Genomic DNA, 25,207 nt, shown 5'->3' with positions numbered 1-25,207 from the left:
AAGTAAAAAAATATGCATTCGGACCATAAGACGCACCCTGATTTTCCCCCCACTTTAGGGGGAAAAAAGTGCGTCTTATGGTCCGAAAAATACGGTACTTTAAAACCTGCTTAATAAAATCATCAATGAACTTTTAAATTTAAAATAAAAAAGGTTGAATTTGTAAAATATGGATTAGTTGAGTTATATAGTGACTTTTAGAAAAAACAAACAAATCTTTATCCATGTAATAAGCAAAAAAAAAACTTAGTAGATGCACTGTGCGTTGCAGGGTGTGAACTATCCAAAGGCCAGTACTGGATACTTTAAGCGGTCATCTAAAACACTATGGATTTTTCAGTGAATTCCCTTTACACCTATTTTGTACCCAGATAATGATAATCATGTTTTATGCCAACTGTTCTAGTTCTGGTAAAGTCAGTGGGAGTATTCCTTAAAGCCAGCAGTAGTATAAAAGCACAGATGCAATTCTTCAGAATGTTTACACAGGGGCAATGAATCACATAGTATGACTCATAATTATTAGTACTATTTAAAAGGTAGCAGATATTGTTTTACTCCTTCATAGAAATAAGGTTTCATTGCAGTGTTTTAATTCCTTTATCTCACGGTAATTAGGGAGTAATTCCATAGAATATCTCATATTTGCTGAGAACAATTACCTGCTCTGAATTCTGGCAGAGCCTGGCTTTGCAATTTTCTGTTCAACTACAGAGCTAAACCTACAGGTTGAAATTAAGCTTATATTTAATCTGTAAAGAGAAGCTCATAGTAATATTTTTTTTTTTTAGCATTTCAAAAAAGTGATTTCTGTTTAGTGGGAACATACCAATTTGTTTATGTTTACTTCTTTGTAATTACCACAACTGGTAACAGTCTTGTTACTATACCAAGGTTTCCTTTTCACAGCTTTTTTCCTTTATTTAAAAATCCCTAAACCAAATATTTCAATTGTCTATGCATAGCAAAATGAAGCTTCAATTTATTGTTCCCTCCCCACCAGAAATTAAGACTGCATAAACTGAATCATTCCAGTTGTCCTAAACATGTTAAATGCCTCCTTCCTGCCCCTAAATGACAGCATTGAACCAAGGACTGTCACATGCTACTTTCTACATGGAAATACCAGGGACTTTCTTCCCTTACAAGCAGGTAAATGGTATAATTGGGAGCAGCAGCATCAATTACTAGAAAGGTTATGAGAGATTATTATTACAGTTTACCAACAGTTTAGGTATGTGTTTAGCTGAAAATTAGCTTTATGAGCATCTCAGAGGAGAAATTGTTAGCACAACCATTTCTTGACAGCTATTGCAGTTATCAAACCGTAACCAATTTATCATACAGAGGGTTTTTTTTTCTGATCTTGTATACGTCTTAATATACAATCTGTGGGTATTTAAATATAAAAATTCATAGAAGCATGTCTGTCATGAAGCCCCATGTAAGTATGAGAGAGATGCCATTTACCCAGTGCTATATCTGTATGAAGTACAAAAGTGGATTGCAACAAAGCAGTCACAATCTGAGCAGTACAATACTTACACACTAGCATGTGGTTTCTTCTTGGAAAAGTCACATGCAAGACCCAAGTCTGATATTCTCACATGTCCGTGTTCATCTAATAGAATATTTGCTGGCTGTGAACGGAAGGGGAGAAAAATAATCAAAAATCAGTATAATTTTATGATTCCTGCAATGACCAGTCTATCTATGTAAGCTTAGGTAAAAGTAAAAAGCCTTTACTCAGCCGTCCATCAAAACTCAATTACATATAAGATCTAGCACCACTATGAAATTTAGATGATCGTTCCATCACTACTTTTTTGCCAGCAGCTGCCGACAATGTGGCCTCCTAAAAACAGAAAGGGTAATGTGTAGACATTTATTCCAGAGTAAATGTAATAACACTTCTGTTAAAAAAAAGGAAAGGAGTAACATATTTAAAGTTGCTGAAGTAAATTTTATTTCGGGACCTTCAAGTGGAAGTATACTAACTCTACATTATACTTATGTAAGAGCTCAACTTGAAAACTTTAACAACATTGAATATATTCATTTTATATTTACCATAGCAAATCTAAATTGAAGTTGCTAAAAAGCCACCCTTTTCTGCTAAGCTACAGTTTCCCCAGTGGAGTGCATAGGAAATACATTAGTTTTCACGCCATAAAATAGATTATTTTAAATGCTTGTTCAGAATGACAGAATTGGTAATTGTGGATCCCACCCAAGGTTTCTACCTCCAAGCAACGCATATATGAGCTATAAAACCCAAGAATAGCCTAAAGACCGTGTTTATTCCATACTGAGTGATAAGTCTGCATTGTCTGAAGGAGGTCCCCTCTCCTTCCTTGTGTCAAGCAAAATATCCATAAAAATAAAAGAGAATTATGAGATTTCACAAATAAGTTTTGTGGCAAATAAAATGCAGAATTGGGCATGAAGTTTTGAATTTTAGGAGGGATCATATGCACTACATTTGTGAAAAGTTTGATCAAGCACTACATTTGTGAACCATCTTTAGGAATAAGTGAACCACATGTTGGTGATGTCCCAAGAAAAATGGAAACATGAAGACAACGCACTAGAGATGATTTTATCTAGTTCAGTCTCTTAGCCAAGAGTTATTCAAGTATTTAGTAGTAATTCGGGAGTAACAACATAACATCTGGGGGCTTTCCATTGAGGAAAGTTACTGTTGTATGCTATGGTTGTGCTGCCATAATAGGAGCATCCAGCAATGCAGTTTGAGCCTCCGACAGTTCACACAACTTCAGCTGAGACAACAAAAAAAAAAAAAAATCCAATAAACATTTTTTTAATGTATTACATCTGAGAAAAGCAACAATATTATGTGACCTTCTGGTTGATTTAGTATGTTGGATAACTAAGGAAGAGAATGATTGCCTTTACAATAAAAACAACATTTGCTTGCACCGGTCTGAAATATTGCTTGTTTTCCAAAGAACTAAAGAGTTTTCCTTTGTTTGTCTCTTGCTAACAGATATTTAAGGACACTTAAGAAAAGGAGGGAATGTTGAAGAAATAAGAAGGCTGCCATTGCTGTCCTCCTGAAAAAATGCAAGTTGACAACCAGCCAAAGTGTTTAATACCGAGTCAATGACCTGGAGAAAACTAGCAAATCTGAAATCTGAGGTCTAAACTAAGGTAACTCCTTATTGTTAAAGTTCTCCACCACCATGGCAGCTAATGAACAAATGAATAAAGCAGATTTCCATTGAATTTGTTTTAATTTATCTCAGCGTTAATTTTTTATGTTTTTGTAAAGTTGCTTTCTTGTGAATATTTAATATTTTCCCAGAAGAAAATTTTCTTTGCCGTCAGCACACTTCTGGGGTGAATGATGACCAGTATCATTCAAACAGCTTCCTGTGAACCAGGATTATTATGGACTTATGCCTCAGGTTTGTATCACCATAGAAGCCTGGGCTAATGGTAGGCTACAGCAAAAAAAAAAAAAAAAAAAAATGAAAAATGCAGAAACTGCATTTTACTGCAGTATTATAAAGTGATATTGCAGAAAGAAGACTCAAAGGTGTTAAGTGACTGACTGGAAGACCCCACTAATACCAGTATGTATTTTTTAAGAAAATATCTAGGAAGAGGGGTGCAGCATTTAAAAAAAAAATAAATGAATTGACAACCACGGCCTTTACACTTTTCTAAATATAGGTCTCCTCTACCTTTAACAAAACAAGATAAAAAAAGCTATGGGCACTGTGAGTTTAGAAGGGACAAGGGAAATAAATAAAAAAAAAACTTGCTTCTAACATTATCAACTTGAATTTACCAACTTTGATCTTGCTTACAAAATTATATAGATTTCATACACTTGTTTTCTACTTAAGTTAACAAGGTCTAATTCCAGTCAAAATGTAAAACTTTAAAGGGCTACATAACTGTAACCATATTTTTATGCTAACATGAGTACATAAATTAAAATGAATTTAAAAAAAAATTGCTTCCCTGTTACCTTGTAGATTGATGCATGTATGTGAATAATGTCTTTAGACATGAGCCTGGATATTTAAGTAGCATTAGCAATACAAATAATGTTAAGATATTAGACCCCCCCCCTACACTTTTTCTTCTTTCTCTCTTCTACTTTTTTTCCTATTTTTAGTTGGGTCTCTTTGAGCACTTCTTTTTCTCTCTATGTGATGCTCATGTGTGTGAGCATTTGTAATATGTATACAATGATACACAAGTGTTTATTAATTTACTTGCTCTATTTTGATTTTCATCTTTTTGTACAATTTTCTGGAAAACTTTAATAAAAATATATTATACATAAAAGAAAATCTGCTTTCCTATGTGGCATAATTTTACTTAATTCACCTAGTTCTGAGAGTTTCCTGTGACCCAAATATTCAATGTTGCATGCTCATCCTGAATTGTACTGCAGGCCTATCAGTCTGGCAGCCCTTGTTTTTTGGCATGTAAATGATGAGGAGTTTATTTATAATTCCTTTTAATTTTTTTTCAAAATGCCAGCAACCAGAATGCCATTTATTTATTGAAGATTAGAAGATTAATACCTGCAACTCTCCAAACAGAACTGTAGGTTTTACAAGGCACAAGTCGTAGGGCAACCTTTATTATTATTTTATTGTTATTTACCCTTGGTCTTAAAAACCCCTGTGAGCATAAACTGCTTATGAGGTAAGGAAAAATTAAATAAAAAATATAGTTCCACTTTAAAAAGGAGAGATTATGTGATGTGCCAGGTAACCTGGCATCCATTGGGATTGGGAGCTCCTGCACCCATGCACAAGAGTCACATTATCCCCCTGCCTGGCCAATCAGCATAGGCAAAGATTGGGATATACGTAAAAGAAGAAAAGGAAGATAGAGGAGTCCACAATGGAATGGGGACAGGTGAGTGTATTTAAAAATTGCAATCAGGTATATCACCTGTGCCTTCTGCAAAAAAAGAACCTACATAGTTACAATATTTTAAATTTTAGCTTTAGTTCTCCTTTAACTAATGGTGGGGAGTAAACAGTAGGAGGTTAGGGTGACATTCACTTAAACACTACAGTTTTCCCTGCTAAAAATAGGAACAGAAAAATAGGAGGGTGTTAATATAAAACATGCACACATTTAGCTTCAATGGGATGGGACACCCTATGAAGCTCATGAAGAAAGTTCCTTGCCAGGAGTTTTTTCACAGGGGGTGAAATAGGAAGCGTATTTACAAAATAAGTTTTATAAACTTTATACAAATATATTTATAAAACTTTGTATCTGTACATACACAGGCAGAATAATTCAGAAGTGCAACCCATTGCAAAAAGTGTGGCCAAATCCAAAGCTGGGTATAAAAGCCATAAGAAAAGACCATTTAATGAAGTCAAATGCTTTAGTCACATCCAAAGAAACAACCTGACAAGATCTTCAAGGAGGACACCATACAAATAAAAGACAGCATCCCTGAGCATGTAATATTCAGCTGCGCAGATAGATGCAGCGGTCTCATCATTAAAGCCTTGAAATAATTAGAGCTAATAACTAACATAACCTTTCATAATAACTTTATGCTTGATTATTACAGAAAATGTAAAAAAAAACTTTTTTCCATTTACTGGGGACTAAAATGAAGGGCAACACATTTAGGTCCCTTTATCATTTACATTAAGTATTGATTAAAAGGTCTCCAAATAGGTCATGCATTTGTACATCCCTAAATCTCAATAAATGAAGCTATGTGGAGAAAATAGGCAAACATATAACAGAATATTGTCATAGCACTGTTTTGTCAGATGGTTGTCAGAAGATGACAATTTACATTTCAAGTAAATGCAGGGGAACAAGATGTGAAACAGCCATTGTCCAAAATAGTATTTGATAGATCAATTTTAGAGCGAAACAGCCAAAACATAACATTACAGTTTAAATTTAGGGAGTACAGCAGGCTGCCTTGGGCAGACAAAAACGCTGCAGAAATCTGTATATTTTCTCTCTCTAATGGACTTCAAATGGGTTTTAAGAAAAATTCTAGAGGACAAAATACTATGAATAAAATTACCACCTTTTGTCAAAGTCATACTTAAATGCTATACAGGTTATTGTAAGCAAAATGTGGTACACCATGAAAACAAATTCAACTGCTTTGCTTTCTAACCTCAGCTTACCTCAGTGCTGCTGGCTTTGAAAACTTTTTTTATTATTAATATTATTATTACACCCTACTAGTTTTGTGATATAAATACATATATAAATAATCTAAATAAGTAACAGGATTTATTGTGTAGCAGTGCATAACATATTGCCTCATGATGATGTTTACAAAAGAATAGACAATTCACACAAGAGTTCCATAGGAGTCACACATGACCATCTTGCATATGTGACCTATTCGGTCCTATCATTATTATCACTATTACAAAGTAACCCTGTCCCCTATACAATTGTTTGATGTATCCATGTTTTGATTGCTTGCATTGGCTCGCTCTTATATGTTACTGAAAGTGCAACTAAATCAAACTAAAATCATGGCTTAACAGGCTGCTGGCCCAAAGAAGTTGGCTGAAGAGGTCAATTTCAGCACTAGAATAACAAGTTGAGTTTAGTTATGCTTTAAGACTAAGATAACCTAAAATGACTAAAAAATTATATTACCAGTCCTAAATATCAGTACCGTTACCTAGGGCTGACTTCAATATTATCTCTCAAAAAGCCAGTGTCTTTGTATCCTAACAAAGCACACGGTCTCTGACAGTTCTTATTTCAACCACTTAAAAACTCATGATGAATAAAAAATCAAATAAAAAAAAAAAAAAAGTAAGATAACTAACAGACCTAACAGAATGATACCTTAAGATCACCTATATTCCACTTTTTCCTCTAACTGCAAGACTACTAAACATTCAAAAATTAACACCTATAACCTTCCAACCCACCAACAAAACCACCCACTGTAACATTCTCATACAGCAATATATGTCAACATATCAAAACCATACTGACTGCTCACATGATCAGAAAAAAGGTATATAATACAAATAGGCATTTATTTATTTTTAGTTTCTACATGTTTATTGTTCAGAGACTCTTTTTATAGTTAAGTATTCAGATTGTGGCTTTTGAAAAAAATAAAAAATAAAATACTTCTCTTTACAATTCATAAACAATGAATTTTAGAAAAACAACATTGAAAGAACTATACCATCTAATATTTCAACAGCTGAATGTAAAATAATATAAATCTCAGTTGATGTACTCTGCAGCATAAAGCTCTAAGAAACTCCAGTAATTAATTTAATATAAAGTGCTGTAAGCTTTCAAAGGCACCATATTGTTAAAGAGACACCAAGGAGTTACTAAAATGTATTCATTCTCTGGCTAAATTTTTTCAGAATACTGTTTCACAGAACAGTTAACATGCCCCAAGACTTATGCCCTGGATTGCCCTGAGGGATTTGTGGCCTTCTACATTGGCATCACAAACAGCAGTTTGATATTTAGACGTTCTGGCAGATAGTTACAACTGCAATACAAACCTGGGCCACACAGCTGGTGAGTATAATGAACTAAGAAAGAAGCGAGGACACAGCTAAAGGAAATAATGTGTTTGTTATGCTTTCTGTAACCACAATCTGAAAGGATCTTTGTATATTTCTTGTTGCACATTGCCTTATCCCATGACCAGTAGCTGAACTGTTATCCTAGACTTACTGGACAAGCACATACTGAGGAAATGGGGAAACCGAATCCTATCGGTTACGAGGTGAGGAGGATTATAGATAATGACCATCATGAACGTCTTGAAGCAGGCAAGGCTGGCCTTGTCTAATGTTTAGCAAACACAATTCCTTGAGTCACAAGTGTGCAGCCATGGTATGAAGTATAACCTCATTCGCCTTTAATAATTGCTTTTCTATCTGGTAGGTCTTTCCTGTCACATCTTGTAACTAGAATTAGCAGTAAAAGCAGCATGTTAAAAGCTCACACAAATCTAATTCTTGACTGTACTACAGTAGCAACCTAAGTCAGAAAAAGACTAGGTTCACAAGTATCAAACATTCAAAACTAAACTTTGGTGTATTTATAGAAGTGATTTCCTAAACATAAAATTAAAAAAAAATCAGTAAACTCTTCTGAAATTGCTGGTATAATGATGCAGTCTAGGTCTTTCTTTGCACCATGTTGGCCTTCTGCAATTACCAGGTATCATTATAACATATGGTTTTATGGTTATGATTTCAATACAATGGTTAACCAATAGAGGGAAGAGATGTTACCCGATTAAGGCTACGTACACACGTCGGATGATTCTTCCAATGAATCCAATAATCGCCTCAGGGCTAGTATCGGACGAGAATCTGGCGTGTGTACAGTGCTCATCCTAGTTTGTTCATGGATCTGTCCTGGCGGATCCATGAACAATGAAGGATCGTAATACAAGAGAAGGGGAGAGAAGGCAGCTCCGTTTTTCTCCCCCCTCCCCTCTATAGAGAAGAACAGCACTGTATGTACAGCGTTCGTTCAGTCTTGTTCAGAACGTGTGTACATAGACTAAGTTTCCATCAACATTCTGCCCAATTACTATATATTTTATATTGAATATCATCAATAGAATTGTTTTGATCCACTCAATGGTGAACTCAATGTACTTCTTTAAAAGGTTGACCCGTGTATATTATCAACAAGCAATTGTGGCATTACATTTTACTTATCCATTATGTGGGACAAAGATATTTTACTATGGGTATAGCTTAAGTGTTCAGAATGGTTCAAAACAAACTAACTCCACCATATACTTTTTTTCCAAAATTCAACTTCTGAAAAAGGATCATGGTTTGTCTGAAAGTGCTTATATGCATATAGCTGTCTGGGACAGCAGTAATAATTCATCAGAAGCTGGTCCCAGATATCATTTATAGCTGGTACATCATGATAGTTTGCATGATAAAAATTGCACCAAAGAAAATGAACTGATGAAGCAGAAAGACTAGTGCCAAGTACAACTAGATTTGTAAAGAGCAAAGAAATATGATATGATTACTATGACAAAATATAGCAGTCATCATAAAATCAGCATTCATACCTTCAAGTCTCTGTACACTACAAAGCGGTTGTGCATGTGTTCCAAGCCCAGGATAATTTCAGCAGCATAAAATCTCATCTCCTTCTCTGAGAAGACACCATGTTGGGAGAGGTGGTAGTGCAAATCCCCACCTGAAATTTATAGAGAAAATGTACAATTAACATCTGAGAAGCAAGTACGTCAACAAAGTCAGTCAAATTCAGTTTTACTAAATATGATTACTTTGATTAGTAGTAGAACCAGAATGTTACACATTACATCAGCCCAAGAAGCTCAGCATATAAAACACAAATGTACAAGATGGAGCAACACAACACTCAGCAGAGGTGGTCAATGGCTTGCTGGGTTTTGGGCTTTTCTTGCTGATAAATCCGCAGGCTCTGGCAGTGTATGAGATTTCCATTGGTGGAAGTTGGGAAGCAATAGGACCAGACTAAAGATTTTCAGGAAATGCTTGTGTGATGTCAAACTAGCCACACAGTGAATATAAGAAAAACTGCTACCAAGAAACCATCTCTGCATCCCACAGGGAAATCAGCATTAAAAGTATCTACAATAATATTAAAAAATACAGCATAACCACAGTTTTGTGAGCAAACATTACAACTTTACTTCCTTGGTATGTCTCATCATATATGCTCCAGGCTTTTGTTCAACCCACTGAATTAAAGCTGAAAGTCTGCAGTTCAACTGCATCTAAGTTGCTTCATTTAAAATTAATTGTGTTAATGTACAGAAATAAAATTAGAAAAAGGTGTCTCTGCCCAAATATTTATGAACCTAACTGTATATGCTGCTAATATCAGAAAGAAATGTATGGGTAAGTTAATAAACAAATATATATAATATATATATGTGCCTTGGAAAAAGGAGCTACTAAATAGAATGGATTTTATTTTTTGTATTACCAGCACTTTTTACAATATGGTAACAATAAATATACACAGTATGAGATACTGAAAGAACAAAATGACAGTCACTACTGCCAATTTAGATTTTATAAAACAGCTAGAAAACATTCTAAAGATGTTAAATAAAAAGAGTTACTGGACTGGGAGACATAGAATTGATTTTCAGAAAACCTCTGATATCCATCATGCAGATTTTACTTCATGTGTTTCATGAATAAATGCAGTTTGCACATATTAACTTGCACAACATTTTTGGCAAGCAGAGAACAGTAAATGCCATTTAATATAAATCGAATGAGTCTTCTGGGCTAATGTTTTCTTCTTCCTCACTAATGCCCTTCAAATTGCCTCCTTGAAAAATGACTGTTCTGAGTAAACATAGTCAATGTCATCGTGGGGGAGACAAACAGTCTACTCCATGGCTTAGATGTCAAGGTTAAGTTAAAGTTGTAAAACTAATTCCATTCAAACAATTATAATTGTAATTTCTGTGGTTCCTCAGAAAATCTCCATCAATGTAAATCCTACAGATACTGGTAATGGCCTACAATGCTACAAAGGCAGGTATTTAGTACAGCTATCCAAATGTGCTTAAAGATACCTGATATAGCTTTCAGCATTTTGTTTTGCACCAGCTGGGGTGGTTTTAACCAAGTCAAGCATAAAGGAAGAGATGCTGCAAAATCTAATTTTCACATTACCCATTATATGGTGGTCTGCCTTGCTAGCCAGCAAGAATGTGTGGGAGGAGGTAAAGCTTGTACTTTCACAAAATAAAGCTTCAGAAAGCACTGAAAGTTTTCCTAAACAGAATGGCCTGGCAGATGTTAAAAGCTGCGGCAGCTTTGGGCAGGCTTGTCTGAACGCCAGCACTTTGTACCAGAGAGAAGTTTTAAGTATTATTAAACTGACCGCGCTTCATTAAAAATGATCGCACCAAAAATTAATTTCTGGTATTAAACGGTAAGTAGTAAAACCAAACCTCCAGCTTAGCCTATATTTTCAAAACTCCCTGCCTAAATATCCCCCTCCACCGCAGTACAGTTGTACTTACCACACTATCAGCCAACCTTTAGGTGTAACTTTTAGGTAAAACCATTAGGTAAGTTCTTGAGATACTAGATGGAGGAGCAACAAGAGGGCCTCTGGCCTACTGTAACTATGGAAGGCTGGGGGTTTATCTACAGTCTATGGGTATTGTGGGTACACAAGCTCACTGTGCTCATATTGCCTACTCATGAATGCAAACATTTTTCTAATAAATACATTTAACAAGCTGCTGCTGTTTTAGCTTTCCTTCTTTGAACCTTATTGTGCAATTACTGTCTAAATTATATTCATCTTCAACAAATCTTCATTTTTAACATTTATGAGATCTAGCATTTAGGCAGCTGCTACAGTCTAAGACCATCCAATCTAACCAGCAAGTGTTTTATAATTAAAGGAACTACATGGTATACAGCACAATAGAAAGCTGGAATGTCTTACCATTCATCAGGTCCAAGATGAAGCAGAGCTTGTCAGGCGTGTGAAAGGCATAAGTCATGCACACAATGAACGGACAGTCCTAAAAAAAAAATAAAAGTTAAATTAATAAAACGAAAAGTATACCAAGGAACATTAACAGTACCCTTTAATGTATAACACAAATGTACATTATACACTATATATGCATATCTATTAGTTTAAGTAGCTGCATATTTAATGTATACCACCACAAAATACCACAACTGTTTCATAGTGGATGAGCATTAGGTTGGATACTAGAAAGAAATCCATTGAGAAAACACTCTGTCATATGATCTGTATGTATACTGTTTATTTTTCTGGATGGTGCAATCTGCCTATTGTATATTTTCACCAGATATCCGATTGTGTTTTCTTTGACACCTTTAAACACACTAACAACAAGAAAATGGTTTATAGTCTGCCCAGAGCATATCTGCCGTGGATTTAACCCATAACCTACATGTATGGAGAGCATAAGGAATACATAGAGAAAACCTGACCAGCAATTTGAAAACAGAAAGTAAAATGTATTCACTGATTTAGGCAAAAAGTAATCTAGAGGTTTTTTTGTACTTATTCATAGGGTACCACATACTGTAGGTGTGGTATGATCCTTATTTGATTTTCAGATGGAACTTTTAAACAAAAAGTCCAGTGACCTGATCCACTAAAAAGCCACATTGTAAATGGGATATTTTGCCAGTAAACAATTTACTCGGTAGATAAAAAGCTATTTTGAAGTGGGGATCTTCTAGATTAGTTTCCCCACTCTTCTGGATTTCCCACACCCTGAATCCCCCACCTCTGAGCTCAGAGGCATCTACAGTGATCTGAGCTTTCTGACCATTTCCAGTTCACCTTTAAATCCCTGTGACTTCAGTGTTTTTGAAATCTGGAGCTGAGCCCTGCTGAAAAGGGACAACCAGTTCAATGCACAGCAGCAGCCTCTAGAAAAAAATTTCCTTAGGGATCTACCATATTAACACATATTAAACACAAACAGGCATATTTACACACACACACACACACACACACACACCATGCATCACACCTTTCTGTACAGAGTTCAGTAAAATAATACCATAACAAAAGAAAACTAAGCAACAGAATGTTTCTGCACTAGGCAGGCTCCAGAATAGAAATACAACACAATGCATTGCTATGCAGAAGTGTAGCAGTACACTCCCTAGCAATGGCTGCCATGCAAGGCCACATAAAGGCCTCATCCTGGATGGGTCATGTTAAAGCTTTCTTCTCTGTGCTATGCTCTGATATGCAGTATGAATTTTTTATCAGGAGCTGTATGCGTCACTGTAAGAAGAAGGTGCCTAGATCTGCCATCAGAACCACAGCTGATCCCTCCCTCTGCACAACACTTCATTTCTCCATGCTAAATACATTTCTTTCACACTCTAATCAGGCAAAAACAATACTGCAGTGAGGGAAAATTTGAACAGATAAAATTATTCTTTACATTTGTAAATGCCAAACTAAAATGATTTGATTATATAAGCAAAAACTTACATTTCAGGAGGCTTTACCACAATAAAAATATATACTTTTTGTTTGGTATGTTAATCTGCAAGTCCAATACACACTACATTACAGTGGAAAATTAAAATTCACACATCATCAATCTGTCAGTGCGTATTAGAAAGTGATGTCTTACTTTTAATGTAGTAACAAAAATGCTGAATACAAAAAGCTTGCTTCCTGGTATCTAGATCACATGATCTTCAGTTACCAAAATGCAAGGCTACAATGTTCATTGTTTTGTCTATTAGATTTGCAGTGAAAAGTATCAAAAAGCCAAAAAGAAAGTAGAGAATTTTTATGTAATAAGAAAATAGGGCTACTCTCATGTAAATGATTACAAATAAAATACAGTATTTTTGTTAATACACTGATAAAGTCCATCACAATAAATTGGGACAAACATTTTTAGGGTATTGTTATGCTGGATTGATATAGTGCCAACTTATCACACAGTCTGTAGTCAGGTTTATCACTTTTTCTTAGAGGAACTCACAGACTAATGTCCCATATTGTTGTAATACTGGGTTAGAAAAATGGACAGTATCTCAAATGAGATACCTGTGACATGGCTGGCATCTGAAAGCAGCAAAAAAAAAAAAGTAATTTACATTGCTAACTAATGGGAAATTAATTTTCTCTATAGATCTGCTGATGTATCTGCCAGTACCTAAACGATACCCAAGGCGTGATGCTCAACTGTCGCGCAATAAAAAGAAAGGAAGGAAGCCAATGAATGGATAACCTGACCCTGCAAAGAATTGGATGGTGTTACGAGATGCTTAACGGGCCGACAATCCCGCACTGTGCACCACCACAGTGTCTTTCCCCATTTATTCTGTCTATCGATGTCACTTGCAGCAGTAAGAGAACAAGGAAATAGGACCATCTCCTGCTTTCCTTCAGCCATGCAGCCTGAGATGTACCTTCTCATCATCCCCAGAACACACTATGAGGCTGTGCACAGCTGAAGAGGATTTTAGGATCAGATTAGTTCCTGACTCAATGCTACACTGATATTGGCTGCTAGGGCTTTATAGCCTCTCTTCTCACATTCACTAGTGCCTACTGTAGCAATAAAGCTGGGCTGACTTGCTGCTGGTGTGTGATTTTGAAAGATTTACTGTTGCTGACCTTGCCTGTTTATGACCCTGTGAGTGTATTTTGCCTGGACTGACCCTGCCTCTGCTTTTGTCTTACACTTTAATACCTTGTCTGGTCGACTGATTACCTATGAATGACCTGGCTCTGTATTCCTGGACTTGTCACTACTGGGATACTGGTACTGCATTATCTGTAGGCTCCTGGTCCTGTTAGTCCTTCGCCAGACATCGTCCTTTGCACACTAAAGTCCTGGAGGCAACGGTGTGCTGGGACGGCATAACTAGCCTCTGTAGGCTGCCCGGGGGCCAATAGTCTGGTGTTAGTTTGGGGGACTGGAGTCTGGTGAGTACTGTTGTTGAATCAGGGACCAAGGTGGAGCAGCAATTATTTGTAACTTAACATTTGTTCCTGTGACCAGTGGGTCGCAGTTACTTTTCATTACACATTACAGAATCTAATATAGGAGGTGAACAGGAATTATCTGTAACATAATATGGCAAATAAATTGTCCCACTATTCAGTTCTAAATTTTAGGTCAGTGGGAAAAGCAAATGGCTTTATGATAACAAGACCGGCTATTACAAAATATTGGAATTGATTGGTTGAACAAAACTACATGCATCACTCTGTGCTGACTCTTGTAGGTAAACAAGTTGAGATGGACAATTTAATAACCCATCTACATGTCTCCAAGTTATTATTTCTCACAGAAAAGGCTGACTGTTTTTTTACCTCTCTGTACAAGCTAATCATAACTGTGAAAAAGCAGCAAAAACCCACTGTGATTTCCTTGTTATTAAAGCTTGAGAAATGACCAATTAAAAGCATTTTCTGTGGGATGGTTTAGAAATGAGACAAAGTAATATCACAGAAATTGATCAGACCTTTTGTTGCAAATAATTATTCATGTGTACATACCACCCGCCAACTCCAGTTATTATCCAATGGGTCACACAAAATTATAGCGTGTGTAATTTGCAACACCTCTGCCTGTGTAATGCTGAAAAATCTTTTGTTACAACTGACACTCTAAACAGAAAACTTTTATAGGGATTAAAATAACTAATACAAGAATGAATTGCTATGTTATGTAAACTTACCAAGACCAACAGTGGCAAACGTAAATTACTTATTCTACCCACTGTTTATTGCAAATATTATCATACCAGCCTGGTATAACAATTAAACAGTAGTAATTTAATCACTATATGCCTAGAATAAATATATTTTTTCATGTATGGGCTTCTTGACATGACATGAAATGAGTTCCAACGCAAAAGAAAAGTAACAGTCTGCCTAAAGCATAACTGAACAAACATAACCAGAACAAAAATATAATAATTTGCAGCTTACCAGTTCTTAGGTGTAGTGACTGCATTTGTATTTTTATTTTCCAAGCTAAGAACATTTTAGCAATACAGAAAACTGTTCATCTTGACAGAAATAGCGTGTTGTCACTTTCTGAGAGATGGATTGAAAGCAAAAATATTCTCCTATCACCTCTGTGTAATCGAGATGAACAAAGGCAGACATAACTGAAGTCCAGCCTGGGTTGTACCCATGGCTGCTTCCATGGATACATCAAGGAGTGATTGAAGCCAGCCAGGGACATAAAGTGTGTCATTTGTAAGACTTTCCAGGCCTTTTCCAGGTAAAAATATAAGGAAAAGGCAAAAAAAATAATAATGCAGACACCACGTCTAAAGACTGGTAAGCTATGGTATTTTTGTTTTAGGGGTTAGAGTTACTTAACATGCCTGCAACCAAACCCGTTACTTTTTTCTCTCGTGGGTAAACTCCAGATTGGTCTGGTCAGAGATTGTTAAGATCTAGGGACCCTACCCCAAAGGACAGTGTACAGCAGCACAAGTACTCAGCATTAGGCTATGCAGGAAACGGGAGTCAAATGGAGGAGTTAATAGGAGGTAATTAAGGAATGGAGAGGTCAGAAAGGCCCTGCACGGGCAAATTACAATGTTATCAATACTAAAATATTTTTTACAGACTAGATATCTTGGGCACATTTAATCATGAATTTAAGTCTTTTGATGGACATCAATATCTTGGTTTAGTTGTGGGTTCTTCATAAGCCAGTTAATTGTTACTAATCAAAATTCAAATGTGTCCCTCTTACCAAAGAGTAAACAGGATGACTAATCTGTAAAAATATGTGCAAGTACCAACAGTCCCTGAACTAGAATTTTTAAAAACAAGCCAGTGATGGCAGCAATCTTTGCCACGTACTATTTCTGCTAAAGAGGCCATTCTCAACCAAGGATCTGTGGAACCCTAGGGCTCCTCCAGAAGTTGCTAGAGGTTCCATATGTTGGGACTGGTTTACCTCCTATAGGATGGAGCCAACACTAATTGGCAGAGCAAACCATTAATGTAGGGGGAACATTTCTCCCAGTATCAACCAATTTAAACAGCATTTTTCACATTGAGCAGGGGTTCCAGAACACCTAAAAATTATTTTAAGGGTTACAAAAGTAGTGCTAAAGGGACAAAACAGCAGATAAACCGTTTTAAACATTTGTGGCAGACAGATGCATAACTTATTAACACATGCAGGTAAAATTTTAGTGTTGGAAAGTTGTGCAGTCCTTAAAAGCAAACCACGGTAGCCCTAAACGACCAAAGTACAGCAAAAGCACTCCATTCAGGTGGGGGATGTAAGAATTGTACTCTGGGCAAAAAGTTTCATAAGTACCAGACAAGAGGTCATGTGCAGGGGAAAAAAAGTGTTCACCTGTATGACACAGCAAGAGCACACATACCCAATAAATACCAAAACCGCTAATCGTTCTCTTATACATAAGGGTGTAAAGATGTTCTGACATTTAACAGATGCCAGTAATTTGTTACAAAACATTTCATGCAAATATTCCCATACGTATAATATCCAGCAGACTACCGCTCTTGGTCGGTTCAGATTACCTCAACAGCCTGAGGCCTATCAAGTCAACATCTGTTCTGCTTTTTCCTGCAGACCCCTTGTTAAGGTTCAATTTATAACATTTACTTAATTCTGATTTAATTTATATAGTTTTTTTCAAATCTATTCCCAAAGCACAAGAAGCTTTTTTTTTTAAGTACATTTGTAAACATTAATATTTACATGACATTTGTCACAAAAGAAAACATGCACAAGTGCAAGATTACACCAAGTAGTATTAATTCACTGATTTAAGTGCATTCATTTATTCATATTAATTCATGTTTAGTTCTCAGAGACATCAGAAACCCCTGGAGTCCCTTGAATAGACGAGTAAACCTACTATAAATTAGGGCAATCATACTGAGCGAATTTATAAAATTGTGGCATTAGCAAAGGCCACCCTAAAGCTGACCTACTACTGAGAGATTATGTAAACCGCCACTACTGAACTAAAGAATGTCAATTGCCTAAATACAGAGCTGATCTTTTGGTTTCAGTCATACATTAGAAACAAGCATGCAGATAACTGTGTGACAACTGTCTGAACACCCAAGCTGTATACTTGGTCAGGGATTCAGAAAGTAATAAAGGCCTAGGATCAGAACACCAACCAGGCGACAAGTCATATTTAGCCCCAGGCCAGCAATGGCAGCTTAAATTATCATTGGACCACTTTAGGTGAATAATTCTTGTCCAAATGATCAGTCAACTTTCCTTGTCAAACATGGCCTCACCTCTGCCATCCCCAGTGCTCAACAAAATAGCTCTTTGCATTAAAGTAAATATAGGGAGAAGGTGGTGATGTGAGGGGGCATGAACAAACCTAACCAATGAAAACCTGAGATTTGATTATACAGCAACCACCAGTAACACTGTTGTTTTGTTTTATGTTTATTAAGTTATAACATTTGTAAATATTTTTTTCATCCTGTGACTAATTTTAGACTGTTGGTTTAATAAAGCAGAACTGCTGTGGTTCAACACTGTCAACCAATCCTCAATAGCTTCAATGTCCCAGATATTACGGAGATGAATGGGAGTAGTTAAAAATCACTTTTTGTTGTTGTTGTTCTTTCAATGTGTTTTTAGGATGCTGCAAACGTTGTAGGGCAGTCTGCCACTTTAACCACTTTATTTTAACCTTTATACAATATGGCAGAAAACCACACTGCTCAACAACCAAAACACGAAGCCTGCAAAATACACCAAGCGGTTGAAATTAGGTATCTGGAAGCAGTTAACTCATGTGGTTTCGCAAAGCCCATCTGAACCTAAATTCAGAGCCTAATTTGTAATGTGTACAGTAATAAGAAAATCTATTTCTTTTCATGCTCCACAAATGTGAATGAATTGTACTTTGTATTTTGAGCTCATAACAAACCAGCACTCGTGGGTCTCAAACAAAAGGTGATACAACGAGGTCTATAGGCACTGCAGCAGGCCCTTATGGCAGGATAACCAGGTATTATTTAAGTAAAAGATATACATTTAACATATTCAATGCAATTTCCAAAATTACAATAACATAATAAAGCCTATATGGGATTTATTGATACAATTACATCTCTAGTGGAGGAATATGTGCATAAGCTAATAGATGTTTTCATATATTGGCCTAGAGTGATTATTTTATGTAACAAGCTGCTCAATATCATTTAAATGCATTTATTAGTATTCCTTTTCAAAGGAAGCTGACACAAAGATTATTATTTACTAGATAGAACAGAAGTTCATCTATACATTGTCAGTTACGCAGTTTCACCAACACAAGTAAATGATGGCTCTATGAACATGAGTTTTGAAATTAGCTGTCACCAAATGCATTTTTTTCCCCTAGTCGAACATAATTTCCAGCAGCATCAATTATTCATGGCAGGCTTAGATCTTTCATTTGTATGAAAGGCTTTTTAGCCTCTGCAATACAAAACTACACAATTGTATGTCACAAGTGGCTGTTTAAAAGTGTTTGCTTATTAAGCTGAAGGTCTGTTATTTGTATATTAACAATACTAAATATCAAGGTGAGAAAAGGGAAAACACCTTTTCCTTTGTTCTAATGTTGACATATGACACATTCTCTTTTTCTGGTCAGTGTAATACATATTACTGTTATGTACATGCAATTGAATACTTGTCAAATGTATGCTGAAAAAAGGTAAATATGTTCTATTTTATATGATTATGTCCATGTCTATCCAGAATATCATAGTTATAAGTAACAGACAAAACCTTCCCTCTATCCCAAATAGAAAATCCCTAACGCGGAATAACTAAAACCACTTTATTCTGCAGCAAGCAGAGTGATATCCTCTAAATATCCCCATACAGATGTTTATGTAAAAGTTGTACACAATATAATAAAGTCAAAACACATCCAATAGTAAGCAGATTAGTGTTGTAGAACATGAATGTTGAACCTATACTGAGCTTGGCAGACTGTTATAAAAAAAAAAGGTGTAATTAGATTGAGACAAGTCAGGGAGTAAACTACGGAAATCTCTTGCTCCAGAAGGGAATTACAAGCACATGTAGCATTTATCCTCTTAGCCCTTTTCAGGAAAGAATCTGCGCTCAGTGCAAGGTATGCCTTTTACCTGAACATGTTTGCATAAAAACAGACAGACACAATTCTAATATCAATGGATAAAAATTCTGATAGCCAATTAGAACTTGGATTTCTGTGCAGACTAGACATATGAACAAGCAGCCCATATTTTAAACTGTGTAACTATCAGGGTAAATAGTAATGTTTCAGTACAAATCTGTGTTATCCAAACTTTCCTCCACCAAACTTTGGAAAGAAAACACTCTGTTTTTTTTTTTTACAGCAGCTTTAACAAAGATAACTCTTTTGAAGGTAAAAGGGACATTTTAAAGTTCAGATGATGTTCGGATAGTTGTAGTGGAGAGGATGACATTGTTTTGCATGACTGTGGTCTTCACCATTGGGCTTTTGCTTTTCTCTTATTTATTCTGATACAAGAAGACAGACTAAACTTTGTTCTTCTTACTTGTTACTTAATCTCTGCTTCTAAGTATGAAACATACATTGACTGTATTGATAAAATTTAAATTATTTACAACTCATTGGAAACACTACAGTACTCTTCTCTTAACTTTCACACTAAAAAATATTAAATGCAGCCACATTTGTGATTACCAGCAGATACACCAAAGCATCTACACATTGGATCAGTGCAAGCTTTTCCTGATAATTAGTAATGCCTATTTCATAGACAAACCAGTATATCAGATAATTGTTTAATAATTACAAAAACAGAAACAATAGTAAACCCCAATCATTGGTTACCTACTCTAAACAATCAAAATATGTTTACCTAGATCGAAAAAATATTCTATCAAAATGAAAAAAAAAAACTATAAAGAATTAAAAAAAGGTCATACATCACCAAGCATTCTGTGGACATTCTATCAAAAAGACAATAGCTAATTGTCCTGCTGTAGGGTTCATGGGCCACTACATAACTGCAAAAATTATAACTAAATGTAAAATAAATAATATATGGCCTTACAGAGTATCCTTATATAAAGAGTTATGGATATTGGATTAGGCAGGCTGGAGAAATCAATTTGTAATGCTATTACAAGCCCTATTATTTGAAACTGAATGTACTTCCTATGTGAAACCATTGATTATACATTGAAATGAAAGTGTTTTTCGAACAACAAACTTGGCATCCATTTATAAAGAACAGTAACAACCATTCTGCCAACATCCTTGGTAACCATGGCAATGAAAGACAATTTTAAGCTTTGTCTAATGCAGTTATTGTGCATCCAGAGTTCAATGTCTCTGTAAAAGAGCTTCAAAAGGTATTTCTGTATTTGGTATCTGTAATAACTGTACATACTCACCATATCATCATGTATAGTGAAGATATAGAACTATAAAGGAAAAAAAAAAACTCAGAAACTTACCCCTGTGCTGACAAGGGATAGCATAATCCTTTCATTTAAGGCTAAGGTCTCTCCTTGCTTCATCTTGATCCTCTTCTTATCTAGGCATTTCATCGCATACCTTAGAGAATACAGAAAATAGCAATTACATCAATTCAGTTTAAGTTGCCCTCAGAGAAACAAACAGATGGAGATGGCCATCAGTCAGAACAGACTCTCACAAAAGCTCTGTTTAGCTGAGTTTAAGATTTAATATAAATTTAGCAAGTAACATCCATTAAAATAGAAGGGAGGAGAGAAGAAAGGAGTTATTAATTTATCAGAAGGGAGGAAAAACCATTCTATATCCTGATGAGTTGACTTTATTGACAAACAGTGTCAGACAGCATCATTTTCCTAAATAAGAATATGAAAGAGTATGGTCATAACCATACAGGCAAACAACAGAAGCGGGGAAATGCTCCCTATATTAAAAGGTACTGGCATCTGAGGAATTAATGTACATAAGTAGAATAGTCGCAGAGATGTTAAAAGCACATATACTGGAAAATGAGTGCTGAGGAGATGGCAGTCATGGGCAGGGGAACAGGTGTTTAGAGGTTATCACATGTCTGGAGACAGGATACTGGGGGGCTAACACACCTGACAATCTCTGTGCTGGGGTTGGGATGTCACTTGGGAAAGACCAGTTTGTGTGCTGAAAGTAAGATTTCTTGGTGTGCTGGAGGTGCATAATCTCCGGGGAAGGACAAGGAAGAGGCCGATTTGAATAGTATATGTTACTTTACACACTTAACTTACATACAGTATACAGGCGCTAAATTGGAATAAAAAAATGCATTCACAATGTCAATATTAGGGGGAATAAAAAACTTAGCAACCATGTTAAAACATTCCAGAGGGTGAAGTGGAAAGGCTATTCCCATCATCTACAGAAAAAAGAAGGTAATGCTTTGCAATAAAGGACAATAAAGCTACAATGCTTTAATTATTAAAATAACAATAAGAATTATTACATGAGATGCAAAGGAGATTTGTATTACAAAACAAGACTTGAACTGTAAGGTACCCATTTATTAAAATTTCAATTTTCGTTATTCTAAAATCTTTGCTTTTAATATATAAATACTAGGAATGTCTTCCACAAAATTGCCACTGACTACAAATCCAGTGTAAGGGTTGAAAGCTATTTGAACTGAAATACATAGAGTGGTCTCTTGATTCTAAAGACTCACATTTTACCAGTGTCTGCTTTCCGACACCCATAAACTTCCCCAAATCCACCTCGTCCAATGATTCGATGAACACTAAAATCATTCATTGTCAACTGTAATTAAGAGAAAAACAGTAGGTCAAATCCATGAATGACAACATATCTAAGTATGATGAATCACAACCATATGCATATGAAACCTAGCAATCATCCATATTAGAAGATCATAAGATTTTCTTTGAAAAAAAAATTGAACAATGTACTGTAGTGTACAATTTTTATTACAAAATTGAATCCCTTTTTTTTTTTTAAATATAAAGAATGTTTGTCTCTATATTCAGTTAGAGACAGAAAGTTTAATTAGGAATGTAAGTAAGATGCCTCTACCTATAGAGGAAGATAAGTCTGCAAGTCTGCTCAATAATAGACTAGGAAGGCTGTACAGATAAAAAATATGAGGACCAAAATGCCACAAACTCATTTATTAACCTCCCTGGCGGTCTAATTATGTCGGTATTTTTATGCCAAAAGCAGTACATACAGTATGTCCAATATTTAATAAATTTAAATACTGAAACCTGTAATATAACTGTAGAGTAGTGTAGATAGATAGATAGATAGATAGATAGATAGAGAGAGAGAGAGAGAGAGAGAGAGAGAGAGATAGAGAGAGAGAGATATTGTAATGATTTATTTGTATTAGATTTAATACAGTTATTTTAAACTGGATCCAATACAAAACAATTAGAATTTCCTGCCGCGCCTCCCGCACGCACAACGTCACCGGGAAATCACAGAGAACGTCAGCGCACTCGTCGGCAGAAGATCAGATGAAGAGGACGGGCCGAGGATAGGATCCGAAGCGCAGGACAGCGATGGGACCAGGTAAGTGTTTTTGCTTTTAGCTACCCCAAGTGTGGCTCGGGGTTATCACTTTCAGCATTTTTATTTACCCCGAGCCACATTCGGGATTATCGCTCAGGGGGTTAAAACAATTAAAAAAAAAATGAACCAAGGGTTTGGGAAGAGATATTCTTCCTCCTTGAGCTCAAGGAAATGTTGAGCTCTCCAGTAGCATGTGGGGGTTTTAGGCTAAACTCCAACCTCACCTTCACGTTTGCACAGTTGTACAGACCGTTATGCTGTAACGACATTACTTTGATTTCACTGAACACCAGTTTCTCACCAGTGTGCATTACAAGCTGCAGCAACATTCCTGTCCATAAATCATCTAGCCCTGACTACTACGAGCCATAATCTACCTACATTGCAACAATTTGGTGATGACATTGCTGAATCTACAATCTATTAAGTAATAAAAACAAAGGTTTTTTTTATTTTTAGCATTTTGATGAAGGGGAGGAACCAAGGCAAAAAATTAGCAGATTACTCTTTAGCTTTATATAACACAGGGTGTTACAGCAACCTAGTTTGCTTTCATTGAACTTCTGATGAATCTAGCTGTATCTCTAAAAGAAAACAATATATTCACATTTTTTCATTAAATAGGTAACCTATTTGCAAAATAAAACTACCTAAAGGCTATTTGGCTTATGGAACAATGATTTATTTCAATTTACTTACGTGGATGTTTAATTCAACATTTTTCCACTGGCAAAACCTTGTAAACCTGTCACTGTTAATGAAAAAGAGACAAATATACAGTTAACACAAGATGCGGTTTCTTTCCAAAACAAAAATTACGAAGGACAATTAGAGGGCACATGGCTATACACAACCTAAAATTATCTATGACTGAAATCACAAGCAATGATTTTAATAATATTCGGGGAACCCTTATGGCTGTGAATCATGACCACAATAAAGCTTGGATTTCTTTGTCTTGTTTTAAAAACATATTTTCAATGAGTAGCTTATAATGGAGCAAAGGATCAAGTGACACATACAATCTTTTATACAGAGCTTAAGGAAACAGACCCAGGAACACATGAAAGTGTTCATATTGAAAAGAAGAGAAATACAGTATGTGGCACCAATGTATTTTAGTGTTTAAAGTTCAGCTGATCTTTTAGTTTCTTTTAGATAAACTGATGCATTGAAACAAAAAGGTGTTTAAAGGATTTACAGAGTGTTTACTATAAAATTGATCATCAGAGTAGGCAAAAAGCTTTTATTTTTGTCAATGGAGCCTTCGGTCTGCATGTGAGCGCATTTTTTGAGACCATTTATTATTATTAAACAGGATTTATATAGCGCCAACATATTACGCAGCCCTGTACATTAAATAGGGGTTGAAAATGACAGACAGTGACACAGGAGGAGAAGGACCCTGCCCCAAAGAGCTTGCAATCTAGGAGGGGGGGGGGGGGGGAATAACACACAATAGGAGGGGAGATACCAGTTGAAGTGGTTCAGTGATGAGTGCATGATCAACCACACAGTAACCCCTCTCTTGGGCAGAACATTTATTATGCTGGGGAACATTAATTCTCGGACTGTGGATTTTAAAGTGGGTTAAATTACATATTTACGTATTATTAAATATACATTTTGTTTTTAAAATTCCTTTGTTAACAATTTATATGCAATGTATAAAGCTTACATTTGGAGTAATTACCTGCAATTTTAAAGGGTCACTAAATGGTACCACATTCAAAAATACCTGTTAACTTCTGAACTGTATATTTCTAGCTAATACATTTTTTTTTTGCTTTATGTTAAGTGCTAATTACCAGCGGCAATTACAATTGTTGTTTTGATACAATGTTGAATTCTAGATAAGCCAAGTATCATAGGCCCACTGAATGGTACCAAATCTGAAATAGTTACAACATTCAAAACACAGGAGTATTGAGGTACATAATGGTATTATAAATTACTTTTTAAAAAATTATACAATACCATAAAATCTGACAAAAAGCTTCATTTTAGTTCTGAGAATCTTACCAGCTGATGCATAAACACTAATAAGCAATCTCAACGCGTTTCGCTAATAAAGCTTCCTTAGGAGAAACACCTAATTTTGGACAGTCTAAAACTAAGTGACA

The 25,207-nt window shown here is 35.7% G+C and overlaps 1 protein-coding gene across 2 annotated transcripts in view; it reads right to left on the bottom strand.

Annotated features, from left to right (window-relative positions):
- GRK3 (G protein-coupled receptor kinase 3) overlaps positions 1 to 25,207 on the bottom strand; it is a 163,132-nt gene that overhangs the window by 28,492 nt on the left and 109,433 nt on the right. For both annotated transcript variants that reach the window (XM_072415418.1, XM_072415419.1), the window contains exons 7-12: positions 23,784 to 23,835; positions 22,222 to 22,313; positions 21,008 to 21,107; positions 11,473 to 11,551; positions 9,074 to 9,204; positions 1,546 to 1,640 (exon numbers count right to left, since the gene is read on the bottom strand). In XM_072415418.1, the coding sequence (XP_072271519.1) occupies positions 1,546 to 1,640; positions 9,074 to 9,204; positions 11,473 to 11,551; positions 21,008 to 21,107; positions 22,222 to 22,313; positions 23,784 to 23,835 (549 nt within the window). The remainder of the gene's footprint in view (positions 1 to 1,545; positions 1,641 to 9,073; positions 9,205 to 11,472; positions 11,552 to 21,007; positions 21,108 to 22,221; positions 22,314 to 23,783; positions 23,836 to 25,207) is intronic.

This window comes from Pyxicephalus adspersus, chromosome 6, assembly GCF_032062135.1.
Source record: "Pyxicephalus adspersus chromosome 6, UCB_Pads_2.0, whole genome shotgun sequence".
NCBI lineage: Eukaryota > Metazoa > Chordata > Amphibia > Anura > Pyxicephalidae > Pyxicephalus > Pyxicephalus adspersus.
This window is presented reverse-complemented; position numbering and strand designations above follow the sequence as displayed.